General features: G+C 40.2%; 1 protein-coding gene across 2 annotated transcripts in view; it reads left to right on the plus strand.

Annotated features, from left to right (window-relative positions):
* Positions 1-15202, plus strand: part of CCDC91 (coiled-coil domain containing 91) — a 97432-nt gene that overhangs the window by 16143 nt on the left and 66087 nt on the right. Inside the window, exons 2-6 of one of the 2 annotated variants that reach the window (XM_063308359.1) lie at positions 899-941; positions 3005-3086; positions 6110-6255; positions 6882-7058; positions 7331-7435. In XM_063308359.1, coding sequence (XP_063164429.1) covers positions 912-941; positions 3005-3086; positions 6110-6255; positions 6882-7058; positions 7331-7435 — 540 coding nt within the window. In that variant the 5' untranslated portion in view covers positions 899-911. Of the gene's footprint in view, positions 1-630; positions 942-3004; positions 3087-6109; positions 6256-6881; positions 7059-7330; positions 7436-15202 lie in introns of those variants that run through there. The other variant, XM_063308358.1, reaches the window with a different exon arrangement.

Genomic DNA, 15202 nt, shown 5'->3' on the forward strand with positions numbered 1-15202 from the left:
TCTCTTTTATTCTGCATAGGTTGGACCTTATCATGAGGATTCTGCACACGGTATTTGAAGGAGGGTTCAGAGGAAGGGGGACAGTTCAGAGAACGGCAGTCAAGATGGCCAGGGGTCTAGAAATGAAAGGTTCTGGGAAGAGGTAGAAGGAGATGGGAATGTTGAGATCTTGGTAGCACTTGACCAGCCTTGTCTGGGCTCTGGAGCTAAACAGGGTGGGCCCTGGTTAGTGCTTGGATGGGCAGCTATCTGGAAATTAATGGCTGTGGGCTAGACTGGAAAGTCAAGAGACTGTCTGGGGAAAATGTGGCAAGACATTTCTCTAACCCCTGCAAGAGAGAGAGCATAGATGCAGTCACCAGGAGCCGAGCTGAACTCAGTGGCGTATTTACATTTTGTTAGCATCTAAAGCAGCATTTCTCAACCTTGGCAATTTTAAGATATGTGGACTTCAACTCCCAGAATTCCCCAGCCAGCATCGCATCTGGGTGTTAAGTTCACATATGTTAAAGTTGCCATGGTTGAGAAACATCTTTAGAAAGAGATCTAAAGATACTTGAAGAAGAAAGGGATGTCCCTCCCCTATATTTTTCTTTGAACATACTGAACCCATCCTAGTGCCCTGTTTTGTTTTGTTTTTTTTTAATATAGCTTTATTAAGTACCTGGATAAAAAAATAGTAAGAAGGCAATGTTCATAGGATGTAGCCTGTCCCTCTGTTTGCCCCAATTATTCTGTGCTTCATTAGTAATTGTATTGTTACTATTTTAAATCTAGGTTTTGAAGGCAGCTATAATAGACCAGTCCAAGTAAATTTCTTGTAAATTTCTAATATATAGAAGAAAATAATTTATGAGCGGGAAGGAGACATAAATTCTTATTTTATGTTGTTCTCTAGGTATTCCTGAAAAATGGATGATGATTACTTTGGAGGATTTGAGGTACGGAAGTAGGAATATTTAAGTGTTGGCCGATGATATTTTAAAGGAATTAAAGCTATGTAAGGCACTCCACCGCGTGGGGACGTGGTGGCGCTGCGGGTTAAACCACTGAGCTGCCGATCGGAAGGTCGGCGGTTCGAAACCGCGCGGCGGGGTGAGCTCCCGTTGCTCGTCCCAGCTCCTGCTCACCTAGCAGTTCGAAAACATGCAAATGTGAGTAGATCAATAGGTACCGCTTCGGCGGGAAGGTAACGGCGTTCCGTGTCGTCATGCTGGCCACATGACCCGGAAGTGTCTGCGGACAACGCCGGCTCTAAGGCTTAGAAACGGAGATGAGCACCGCTCCCTAGAGTCGGACTCGACTGGACTTTACCTTTACTTTAAGGCACTCCAGCACTCTACATTTGAAAGCAGAGCAACTGATAGTTGTGTGTAAATTATTCAGAGTAATCTGTAATGTGTAAAATTCTAATATGTGTAACTTATTATGGTTTTACCAGTTGTTAAGAAGGTCAAGGAAATACATTTTATACATGAAATGCCCTTGGGACGTTTTCAGCAACTACTTCTCTGAATATCAGTAGGTAAAATTTCTCCAAGTGTTCAGAACTGGACCAGGAATTTTAAGCGTGTCTGAGGAATACTTAGTAAGTGATTGTTTTCACAGAGTTTGAAACTAGCTCATACTTTTTCACCCTCCTTACCGAATTGGCTTATTTTTGTGTTTTAAAACTGATCTATTTTGTCAAAGCCTGGATTTCCGCGTCCTGATACGGTGGTGCTTTTCCCGAAGGGGGTCTTCTTGAGGCCCTTCAGCGTCTCAGATCCTGGCTGCAGAGGGAAATGTGAAATCGGGCCTGTTTGACCCAACCCAGGATTGCGTTCTACGGAGTCACTGGTGCTACATTTTTCTGTGGGGGTGGCATTTCATCTTTTTTTCCCCCTTTTTCCTAAGAGCATGCCAGAAGTTAGGAATACAGGAAGCTGGTTTATACTGGTTGGTGGAGTCACGCCAAGAGAGCAAATTTCCTGACCGTTGGGCCAATGTTTAATGTAAAGTTATGCCAAACTTCACATTTTTATATAATATTGAAAGAAAATATTTTTGACATAAATAAACAACCAATCAGGATAAAGTAACAGTGCACTTTCATATGTTCATGCACTAGTAAAACAGAGGTGGAAGATGTCACAGTATTTGATTATGTACTGTAGCCTGTGTGAATTCGTTTGCTGAAGGTGCCGGGCAGATTTTGGTGGGATTGTTTTCCTTAGGATCACATTAGTAAGGATGAACGCATTCCTTAAAAAAGGATTATGGGAAGTACGACGTCAGCCAAACTGCAGTCTCGGGAGAAGTTTAAATGTTGTGAAAGTGCCTTTCTGTCAAATCATATAAAAATGGTGCCATGAAGTAGCCATGCCCAGCATCTGGGGAGGTGAGGGCTGCGTGTGTGGCTACATTGCAAAATGTAAGTAGGCTGAGGGAAAAAAAAACTAGATTGGATTTAGCTGAATCCAAGTAAAAAATACAGATAAATTTTAGCAGTTAGTCGGAGAAAAAAGCATGTTCCGCTCTATACATCTAGCTTGATTTAGGGAAGTGTTTTTTGGTGGTTGGGGCATTTCTGCATGGTCACATCAAGGGGAGTGACCAAGGCAGCCCTTAACTAACTCAGGGGAGTATAATTCGGGAATCCTCCCCTCTTCAGGCTAACAGACACGTTTGGAAGTCCAAGAATATGTGAAGAGCCCTCTTCTCAGACACTGTAACTGCAGCCTTTGGGGGACGTGGGGCCCCAGGGACATTCATGGAAAGGAGATTTATGTTTGAAGCGGCTTTCAGCATGCAAGCTTCCCACAGATTATTAACCTAAACGTTTAGAAATCTGGTGGGCCAGGGAGCTGCCAAGGGAAGTGTAGCTGGGCACACTGGAGCCATGCGCGCCCACCTGGGGACTGAGTGGGACTCCTTGGAAATTCTTGGAATTAATAATGTATCTGATGAGACCGGAGTGAAGAAAAGGTGATGCCTAGTTTGACAATATGTCTTGCACTTTCAGGCAGCAGAAATTTTTTTTAAAGATGGAAACGGTGAACCCCAGACAACGTCTCCCGCTATTCCTTGGGCAGCATTTTCCACAGGTATAGAGAAATATCAGTAAATTTTTTTGTTGGCTTCTTATGCATTTCTCCTACTACTCTACTGCTCAATTTGGAGCATCCAACATATAAACCAAATAACCATAAATGTAATCATAAATTCATACTGTACTTGCTCTGGTTTTGTGTTTACCTCTGAAATAAGCTTTGCAATCATTTTGTAACTTATTTAAATACTGTCCTTTTTGACGTATTCTTGTTGACAAATGAAAATATGTAACTGCCTTCTGGATCTCTGTTCGGTGCTTGTGTGAAACTTTGAGTAACAAAAAGGTAGGCAAACTGGGGACGTCCCTATGTTTGGATCTGTAACTCCCACAGTTCTTTTCCACTGATCCACTTGGCCAAGTTCAAAATATCTGGAGGATACCAGGTTTGGGGGATCATACACAAGTAATCCCCTCCAAGAATTCCTTGGAGGCATTATTTATTAATTTACTGGGCTTATATGGCCCTTCACTCATTATGAACCCGAAGTTTATTTGCATTAGAAATCTCAGAAGTGAGGGTTCGGGTGAGAGATGGGCTTCTGGAAGGCGAAAGGGGGAACTGCCTGCAGCAACTCTTCATGGTTGTCAGCTCTGATCATTCTTCCTTCCAGCAAGTAACCATGCCTCAGCACTAAGCATGACTAAATGATTCTAGTATTTTCTAGAATCTCATCTTCCAGAAATCTATTGAAACTATAAAGAGATTTAACTATGTATTTCATAGTGTATATATTGCTGTTCAAACTGGTTTCATAGCAAACAGGTCAGTTCGACATGTTGAATTATACATAATGCTAGTCGTTGGCCAGTGAAGAAATTGAAGTTGAAAAATGAGATTGGGGTATTTCAGCAGATCAACAATATTCAAGTCTGGGGAGAAAGAAAGATAGATTTTGGAATGGCTTTTTCACTCCCCAGACTTGAATATTGTTGAAAATCTGTGGGAGGATCTCAAACAGGCAATAGATGCAAGGAGATTGAAGACTATTTCCGAAATAGAAATTTTCTGCAAGGAAGAGTAGGAAAAACCTCGCAGGCAAGAACTGAAAGACTTCAGGAAACATTAGGCTGATATTTCTGCCAAGGTGATGCTATAAATCACTGCCTGAAAGGGTGTCCAAACTTTTGCACCTGTCATTTTCACTGGTTTCTTCTCTTGAATCTCTAAGCATTAGCACAGAAACATTAAATAGGCATTTAAATTTGCAGAAAGATGTTGGGTTTAACTGTGTGCCATGGAGAGGTTGTGCCAGCTTCTGTTCAGCGAGGGATTTACTGTATTAAAACATACAATCTGACCCCCGGACCTAAACTTTTGCGTGCAATGATACATCCTTGTGCACATAATCCTTGTATTTATAACTAAACTTGCTTTGGTTCTACATTCCAGTGGTGGGTCCCGCCCTCCCAAGGCAGCTTCAAAGCTGAATGCATTTCAGCTCTTCTTGGGCTCTGGCATTTATGCAAATGCGGAATAATTCTGATGATTCTTGTTTATTTGGTGTTACTCTGTTCCGGATCAAAAAGTTGCAAAATACCTTGGAACTCTTCCATATTTTGGAATCATTGTGTAGAAAAACGCAAGCACAGAGAAGGGAAAGAATGTGGAATTTGCCCCCATCAAGAATCTTGATGGGGGCACATCCCTGAATGCAGAATTTGAGAAAGTCCATGATGGGGCAAATGCTCAAATGAAGTTAGGGGACATTAGCCCTGCTTTTTATTTCATACTCACATATACAATGATGGAGATAGGTTAGTTTACTTAGTTTAGGAGAAACATCTTAAACCAGTGATTTTCAAACTTGGCAACTTGAAGATGCGTGGACTTCAACTCCCAGAATTCCCCAGCCAGGAATTGAAGTCCACACATCTTAAAGTCGCCAAGTTTGAAAAACACTGTCTTAGACCTTTCTTTAGTTTTTGAAAGACCCAGTGTGCTTAGAGTTTCTTCACTGGAACTGATTGGAATAGCCATATGACCAGAAAGATGAGTGAGGCCCCTCAATCATCTTGACCATTTCAGAAGTAAACTGAAATTCTCCTGTTTATAAATACTTTAATAAAATAATGTTTTCAATCAATGCCGTCTTATAATAAGGGTTATTACAATGCATTTTTTCCCATAAGTATGAAATTACATAGTATTTGTCTTAGGTTCTCGAGATGCCTTACCCAATCTTTACAACAACTTAGTGAGATGCTATATAGTGGAGGAAAGGTCAGGAATAAAATGTCTGATTTTGGAATGAGTAGAGATTTGATCTATGGATTTACTATAGTGCAATTTATGCTTCTGTCTGCATGGAATGTGCAGAAAACTAGACGCTGTGCAAATTCACTCAGGGTTGTGCAGGGTAGACGCCAATTAACCAATATCAGTTTGGCATATTGCCTAAGCCATTTTTCAAATCAGCATAACTGCAGCACATACAGAATTCTTACTCTACATTTATTTTGCTTTCATATCTTTCCTGCTATAATTTGTAGGTTAAACGTGTCAACTAGAATCATGTACAATTCCCCGTTCAAATTAAAAGCAGACAATTATTTTTATGAAGAATCTCTATTCATCTCATGTGCTTGCCAAAATATATGCGTAAAAGATGCATTGTATTATGAGAATATTTACGACAAACCTTGTTTTACAAATAAAACAATTTGAAACAGTGTTTTCTTTCTTGCTATCATGCCGTTGCATTAGGGAAAACCATGAGAACTGGTACTGTTTTATTGAAAAAAATTATGTATATGTAAATGGTAAACTATTTTTGGTAAGTAAATGCATGCAGAACTAACCTATTTTTATCCTAACTTTTCTCACAGCAGTTTTAGTAAGCAACTTTGTATTGTATTTATCTTATAATTCATGGTAGTTTGTTGAATTTCTTTGGTTGGTAAACCAAGTTATCATTTTTAGCTTCACAGCAAGATATGAACTTTGGAAAACATAGGTCTATTGAATTTCTTCTCCTTTTGCTTGCATTCCTTTCTGTTACTTGCTCTTTACAACAGTGCCTGAAATTCTTGCATCGCCAACTATTTCTGCTGAGCTGCTCCCGAAACAGGCTTTAGCCTCCTTCGTTTCTTCAGGGGCTGATGTACCAGTAGACGCTCAACTGCCACCCAATACTTTAAGTGCAGCTGATGTTAAAGAGCAGGTAAAATTATCTCGTGTTTATTTTTTATGCACGAAAGGATATTTTTCGAATGTACCCACTGACTTGTGAGTAGATCGCTGTGGGTTTCGTGGGACCTACTTAGAAACAATCATGTATAAGATGCAGTGACCCAAATATCTTGCCAGAGGTACTGTGTTGCCCCAAATCCGGTTGTCAGGATTGAAACTTAGATTGTAATCTATCTAAAGTTAACCAAAACATTTCCTGTCATGAACAGAATTACTAGAAATCAAAGCGCAGCTTAAGGGAAGGGTAAGGAGTTGAATGTGGATAAGAAGAGTTGGATATTTCCCCTTTAAAGAGGAAATAATAGTTGAGTTACTTAACTATTTTGCTTTTCAGTGTTTTCCGAGATTGGAAAAAAATGCTATCGTGGATCATTAGGAATGGAGAAAGGCTGATCTAAAATCCTTTTGGGCTTGCCAGTGGCACAGTTGTTTAGACAGATAATTTAGTAGGTGCTTTTGAGAATCATCAAAGTATACTTATGTTCAGATGTGCTAGAATATAAAACAGGACTTAGAAGTAGGTTTCTGTGAAAACAACACCACATTGTTAAGTCTGACATCTGTGCATTTCAGTATTTTATGTCTCCCATAAAATAGGTTCCCTTATCAATCGATCCTCCTTTGACTGAAGAGCTGGGGGCAGCATCTGCTGATTATGACGAAGCCGATATAAAACCGAGAGTAAATGAGTCTGAAAAGCACCTTCAGCAAACCCCTTCAGCTCTGGAAAGTAAACTTAAAACAGCAGATGAAGAAAAAGAGAGAATAAAAAAGGTATAGCTGCAAGTCTACAGAATCACCCGTTGCTGTGTGTGTTGTTGTGGACAGAGCTGGTGAGCCCAAGTCTTCCATCACTGTGAGTTGGGCTCAGCCTTCCTTTTGGTATCTGGACTGGAAGCCGTCAGCGCTTTGGGGAACAAGGTGGGAAAAAAAGGATGTTTTTAGTTACTCCTTTTAGGTTTACTACAAATTGGACCCTGAGTGGCAAGTGTAGCCCATAATGAGAAGAGAGATATATTTTAATATAATTCATATATTTTTTTTAGGAATTAGAAGATTTTTTGGAAAAGTACAGGTCTTTGGAAACCGATTTCCTGAAAGAAAAGGAGGATAAATTAATTTCACATCAGGATATATACAACAAGCTCCAGGTAATGTTTTAAGATCCTCTCCCCCCCGCCCCCCAGGATATTCTTGATTGCTCTGGTAACTTACAGGCCTCAGCATAATCAATAAAGGTGTCTAATCATAGAGAGTTATAACTGAAACAAAAGTTGTATTTAACAGTTAGCATTTCTTTCCCTCCCTACTTGTACTCATGACACTACTACCTGTCATCAATTTTGTAAACTCATTTTTCTATCTATTTTCAGAGCTTTGCACAGTTTCTGAATTAATTGGGCCAGTAAAATAAGTCTCATGTTTTTTTCTGGGGGGTTGTAACGTGTCCTATTTTCTTATTTTTTATATTAAATTTATGCTCTGCCTTTCGGCTGATGTAAATGCTCACCGCAATGCATCTGCCTTGTACTTGGTTTTTATAATCAACTTAAAGTAAAATAAAAATATGATTCTTTTGCATAAAAAAAAAAAGATAAACAGGGACAGTGTCTGTATTGGAGGAGAAAATGGGGTGGTGGTGGCCAGAGTCCGGCAGATCAGGGGGACCAGCCCCCGTGGGAGCCGTTTTGAAAGAGCAGGACATGACTTCAAAATATGCTTGGCAGCCCAAATTTGCTGGAGATCCTTTACTTATTTTCTTCTTGGAATATTATGGAGATGTATGATCAGCATAATAGTTCTACATACTTTTTAATTATATAGTTACCTTTCCTCTCTTATATAAAAGGACCAGTTAGCGGAGTCAGTGCCAGAGAGTTGTAAAGCTGGAAGTGATCCCTAATGCCATCAAGTTTTACTCTCTACTCAAGGCAGGAATCGAAATTAAAGCCTTTCAGTTGTGTAAGCTGCCAGGCTTCTCCTGGGGAGAAATAGAGAGAGGCACAAAGATGCAGGAATGCCTGATTTCTTGCAGAAAAGCTAAGCAGCCATTACAAAAGAATTCCACTGACTGCTGTTTATTGAATAGAAAATAAAACTAATTAACCGTTGCTTCCATTGTTTCTAAAAGTTTTTAAAAATGTTCTCCTTGGCTAATTCTGTTGAAAGTTGGGTAGGAGGTGGCAGTCAATATGGACAACTCATCCAGCTCTGTTTCCCATAGGGTGAGAGACAGTGGGCCTAATGGCTTGTACTGAGCTCCCATTGTGCCTACGGAGCAGGGTTTCTCCACCAGGGCTCTGTGGCACCCTCGGGTTCCCTGGGAGATCACAATATGTAAAAAATTATTTCAAATTCAGGCAATTTCACATTAAAGAGGAAAGTTTCATTCTTTATTTTTAGTTTAAGAACACTGTTAGTGCATATAGACAGGCCCACCCAGGAAACGAATACAATAATTTTGTAACTTCTGGCCTCTATTTGAGCCTGAATGTGCAGGGGGTCCCCAAGGCCTGAGAAATATTTCAAGGGTTCCTCCGGGGTCAAAAGGTGGAAAAAGGCTGCTGTGGAGGAACATTCAACCATTTTGTTGTCCAGAATTCTCAGGACAGTCAGATTTCCGTTTCTTTTTGTACATCCCTATAATTCAGTCCTGCTAACCAGGGTTAGAATAAAGAAAAGGTTTCTAGTGACCACCAGAATGGATTATTTTCAGTGAATTTTCATGGAAGTGCTATCAACCGATGCACTTTCATGCTATGCAGATGGGTTAGTAGTGAGAACCAGCCAGTCGCTTTCTGTAGAGAATTAGTCCTGGGTTTCTTAATATCAAGAGTACAAGAAGGTCAAAGAGGCAATATTTTTGAACCATTGTGTACTCACTTACCTGCTCCTTTTTCTATGAAAATAAAATGCATTTGTTAAAAAAGAAGTAAGGGGCACAGCTGATCTGATTAGTATCTGTTACTCAGTTTACCTTGCAATTTGTGCTGGTTGTATCCCTTCTGTATGTTTATTGTGTTCATACGTCAATTTTTAAGTCCCATCAATCGATTGAGAACTAAAAATTTCTTTGGGGACCAATTTCTTGATATAGAAAAACAAAATGAGCACAGAAATGAGAAATATGGAGATGGATCCATATCAGAAAGTTACCACAGCATGGCCGTGAAAGATGGATTGCTTTTAATCCAAAAACTTAGTCAAAGCTCCTACTTTCACCTAGTTTAGCCTTCATTGCTAAGGCTCTTGTCCTTTTTCTTCTGTTTTTGTTTTTTATTTTTTGTGTTCAGAATGAAGCTTGAGTCCAGATGGAGAAGCGAGTCAGACTCTTAGGAGCTTTGTTACTGTTTTCTTCATGGAAGTAGAATGTAGGGCGTCTTTACTTAGCCAGTTCTTGATACCCATTTGGTTTTGCCTCCTCTGGTGCTAGGACCAGCACCTGTGACCACAGAGCCAGTGAGCTGAAAAGTACAACTGTACGACTTGTCAGCAACTTCCTTTCGGCGAAAACAGCTGGCTCTGGCACTGAATAGCTGAGAGAAAACCAACAGGAATCAGTGGTTTTATTCCAGATGAAACTGTAGGTACTCAGTTCTCTCTCCCTGAAGGAGTCTTTGGGATATTGCAATTAGCATAAAGGGCAAGAGCTCTCAGGACGCTGGTGGAGACGTAGCCAACGCATTGTGGTGGAATTAGTTTTTACGGGCCAAAGGAACATGTGGGAAATGTTGTTCTAAGTAGTCCATTATATAAAGGAAGAACAAGGAAAATAGTTTCTTGTGAGCAGTAGGATCAGAAGATGCTCACTCTGACAGGACATGTCTCGGTTTCATGCAGAGCCCCAAATCATGCAGGATTAAGTCAGGGTTCTTGTGGGAAGCGCCCACTGAACCCTTTTCAGATGTGGGAACTCCCCTTTTCGGACTCAGCTAATCAGTTGCACAGACGTGGCTCGTTCTGATAGGAGTTGGTCATGCATACTTACTCCAGCCACTGGGTCTCCAACATTTACCATGCGCTTGCATAGTCCGCCTGCATCCCCCAGAACGAGCATTGGAAAATTTTAATTATAACTTTTCAATTGTGAAGCCGGTTCCAAAACCGATATATTTAGAATCTCAGTAAGATCATGTTCTTGAAAAACAATGCAACTTATGTGGTTTGGGCTTCTCTTTCAAACATAGTTGCAATACTTTCTTTTAGAATTGGCAATCATTGTCTCCTTTTTTGAATTAAACTCAAATCCTGGATTTGATTTTGAAGCCTTAAATGCTTCTTTATACTCCTGCCACCCCTCATTTTTTTTCATATCTTGAAGCTGGAAGAATTCTTTTTACAGTTCATTATATCCCAGTTGTAATTAGGAAACAATGGTAAGAAATGATTCAGAAGAGCATCATCTTTGCTGACATTTAGGATAAAAATAGCCCTGGCTTTCTTTATTCCAAACAATCACATGCATTCAGGCATTGAGTTACTAACTGATAATATATAGAAGGTACAGCCAACCACACAAAGTTTTAAGGGACCATATTTTCATGGGAGAGCTTAAGTTTTTAAAAGGAATTAAAGAATTAAGAATCGCATCGTCTCCCACAGTCGCTATTATCCTATAATCAATACAATATAGGGATTGGATCAGGAGAGAGAATGAATGCCACAGAAAGAGAATTTAGCACATTAAAAGATGATTCTGTCAAGAAACTAATTGGAATGAGAGTTGAGAGTAACCAATTAGTTAACAGTCATGGCTTATCATTTTAAATTGATTAATTAATTGATTACATATACATAAATAAAAGTTACCAATGCTTGAAATAATTACAAGAAGCATATCATTTAATTAATTGGAACAACCACACTGTTGTTAAGAGGAAGGTTAATTAAAACTCATTTAACTTCTTTTTAGATTATGGCATGATATTAACATACTGTATCAGAAATAAGAGTTTCAAATTGAATCCAGTCAAATCAGCTTGGTTATAGAGGCCAGCAAACTGAAGTAATTTAACTCCCCCCTGCCCCAAACAAGTGTTGCTCTTAACTAATAAGTGTAATGATTATAACATGTCCTCCAAAAGGAATATATAGATATATGGATACACACGTACACATATTCCAACTAGTGCTTTGTGGATTTATTTATTTATCAAATTTTGTCACAGCTTCTCTCCCTCCCAAGGAGGGACTCTGGGCGGTTTACAATAAAATAGAATTAAAAACCAAAACAGTTACAAATACAATAAATACAATAAAAATAAGAATGTAGTGGAATCCAGATGGGCGAGAGTTCTTTATCAGACCGTGAGAATAGCAGGTCCATCAGAAGTCACATTAGGGCGCTAGCCGTCCCCAAATATTTAATGTATTATTTTACATATCAGTGTCGGCCAGGCCCAGCCCAGCCCAAGAACGACGAAGAATCAGTCAATTCAAACGCCAGTTCTTTATTTGCTCACACCGTACAGACAGAGTCTTGCCAGAGTCCAGCTGCTCTACCTCACCTGAGGGGAGATAACCTGGGAGACTCTGGGGCGGGGCCGTCCTGGACCTCTTCATTTCCCCACCATCACCTCCTGGACTGTGCCTCCGCTTATCCCCTCCACCTCCTTGGAATGTGCTCCCTCCTTCCGGAGAACCAGCAGAACTGCTGAAATCCGCCACAGTGCCCATTGCCAACCATGCGGACATCAAAATGACAAAGCATGCATTGTGCCCTCACAACACAAGCTCTTCACTTCCCTAAACAGGCTTTATGTCACAACCCGTTTGGACACTATTTCTGCCCCCTGCCTCCCCCCACCCCTTCAACAGCTATGGGTTTAACTTTATTGAAGGGTATAATGGCATAGTATCATGTAGCTTTTAGTGTGTTCCTGTGTCTCCAGTCAACAAAACACTGTTTAGTGCTTAAGAACCATTGAAACATTGTCCTTGTGAAGTTATTCCTTGCCATTGTGTGCTGAGCTGAGAAAATTTTAAGAGGTGAACTTGGTGAAACAGCTCCTCTCTTGAGGTCCAGGTCTGTCTTATTCCCACTTACAGGAGTTTGAGTTGGCAATCCGGGTGCAAGGCTCCTTCTGAAGGGGCGGGACACCGTAGGGGAGACCATGAAAGCGGAAGGATTTGTTGCCTGTTTTATTCTTCTGCCCCTTTAGGGTTGTGATGCCAGCGGATGCATATTTTGAAAAGCGGGTCTGCTGGCATCACACCTAGATTGGTCCTCACTAACTAAAGTACGTACGATAAACTTCTGTAGGTTGGTAGAGGTGAATGCAAGCTGCTTGGTAAGGTAGTTTGGAAGTGCATCTTAGAGGTAGGTGATTTCTGTGGGTAAAAATACTAGAGAATGTATGTTTTTTTTTTAAGTAATATGACTTGCATCCTGTTGAATATCATCTTCTAACAAAATATTTAGGCTGGTTTTAGGTGCAGACATAGAGGAGACAGAATGCGAATAATGTAAAATAGTGTTAAAAATCTACTATATCTGCCTGTGAATTTGTAGATGAGATTCCTGGAACGTTTACAGGTTATGGAAGAGCTTGGAATGATGCTGTGCCAGTGGGCGGAAATTTACTTTTTTAGTCACTAAAACTGCTTTTGGCTGTTTATTTGGACAGATTTATGTTTATGATAATACCCTCCTGCCCATTCTCATTCGGTTTTTCTGCCGGGGGTTTTGCAGTCAATTCTTTGTCCTCCCTTTTCCCATTTTACTCTACAACATTGTTCTTTGAACCACTTGGAACTATTGCTCAACCAGCAAGAATGGAATTGAACAAAACAGATCAGAATTCATAAAGCAATCCTATTAGTTGGCCTGACTTCAGTTCATTTGTATCAACGGGTTCCAAGGACCACCACCCCTTTCTTTTGCCATTATGGCAGAAAGAGCTGGGAACGGTCCTAGCAGGTCTGGAGGACGCCATCTGAGATGAACTCCCCTTCCTGGAGCAGATCCCCCTCTTTTTCTCTGTCCTTGGAAAGGGAGATCTGTGGTCCTTGAAGCAACATCTCAGGCACGATAGCACTGCAAGCCTTGGATCAGGAGTGCTGGGACAGGACCTTGGAGAATGTGCCCCCTTGTTGGGAAATGCCTTAGACCCATTCAGTTTTCATTTCCTGCTGGATTCCAGCACCTTCAGAAAGGCTCATGTCCACAGGAAGGAGTGGAATGCAACCAGATAATCACCTCCGGTAAACTGCCGTGAAAATCACAAGAAGAAATTGCTTTTTGTGTGTGAGGTTTCTTCGTAAACATCATGATAAAACTGGTCAAACTAAATTAATGTTGAATCTCCCGGACTACCACTTTCAGGGTTTTCTGTTTTGTCTGAGTTAAATGTGTGCATATTTCTAACCATTTAAGCCAGGTGCATAAAAGCAACCTTATGCCTGCATGATATGTCCTAGAAAGACAGCTGATTGTATTTAATATGGACATGGGCAGATCTCTAATATTACTTCTTTTGCTGTGAAACCGCAGAATGGTAAAACAAGCTTTGATTTCTTTTCTGAATGCCCTATATGTACGTTTATAAGTGGCCTATATGTACATTTATAAAAGTTGTATAAAATATTCTTCTTCGTGACATTTGTTGTCTGGATAAGAGTACATATTGAGAGGCTGAAATCCTCATAACGGGGTATTCGTTGTTGTGTCACCTGCTGAGCATTTCCCAGTGGGAAGTCAGGGGAACCCCCCACCCCAGCCCACCCCCCGTACTCTGGGGTTGTTGGCAGATCCCTTCTTCTTGTGCTGATTTAATTGCTGTGGCTCCTCCAGATTAACCCGCTACGGACGAGTGGTTTTTTCAGTGAATAGATGATACTCATCAGCTCCATATTATTCTTTTGAGACGGAGGCTGCAGATGTGTCTTCCAAGGACTGCATCCTTCCTCCGAGGTTTGGCATTATCTCTCTCGTAAATGTGATGGCCACGATTCCATTTCTTCCACTTTGGGGTTACTGAATAGTAGCTGAAGGATTAGGTGTCTAGACACTTAAATGTTCAGTAATATTCTGACTCATTCTTCTAAGTGTAGAAAGTTATTTATTCTTCCATAAACATTTGGATATTAACAGTCTCAAGATGGATGCAATTATTTCAGAGGCTTCCTCAAGCTAGAATCATAATGAATAAAATTAGACTATAGCTTAAAAGCCACTTTAAAATTTATGATAAAATTTAAAGCAGATCTTACTTCTTTTATTTCAGGAAGGCGTTTAATCTTGAATTTCAGTTATCTTCTGCCCTTTAAAATAATCTCTTAAAAAATGAAGATTTGGTTACAATGCAGATGATACATTAAAGCCTAGAATTATGTTTTCTTAAAGCTAAATATATGAGGGTTTTTTTGTCAGACACTTTGCTTTTCTGTGTAAAGTATATAGAGACAGAAATAGAAGACAATCACTGCAGGCATGGCTGCAGTCTAGTACAAGCTGCTGAACCAACGAAAGGACATAGGTTGTGCTTTTTTGGAAAAAAAAATTGTGGGAAATTAGAATGAATAACAGCATGGAACTTCAATTACCGTGAATCACCAAAGGGCCACTTGGTCCTGGAATCCAGCCCCTTGCTCTGTGCAGGCATCCAAATGAAAACATCCTGGAGAGTTGGCTTGAACACATCCTATGAAAGGGGTCTAACTCTTCCAAGTCCAACTTCCTCGCAAGTCTTACGGACCAGGTGGTACTCAGAGGATGCATTTTGCAGCATTTTTCCTAACAGATTTCTCTGTACAGATGTCAGTGCGGGTATAAATATTGAATACGGACTTTTAAATATTTGTATTTTTTCCCCCTTAATAATTGCTGAGAGGGTGGATGGGAGGGAGTTATGTAAAGCGTGAAAAATCCTGGATGAAAGATAGAAGCATTAATAGTTTCCCCCGTACCCCCCAAACTT

The sequence above is a fragment of the Candoia aspera genome, chromosome 7, assembly GCF_035149785.1.
Source record: "Candoia aspera isolate rCanAsp1 chromosome 7, rCanAsp1.hap2, whole genome shotgun sequence".
NCBI classification, from domain to species: domain Eukaryota; kingdom Metazoa; phylum Chordata; class Lepidosauria; order Squamata; family Boidae; genus Candoia; species Candoia aspera.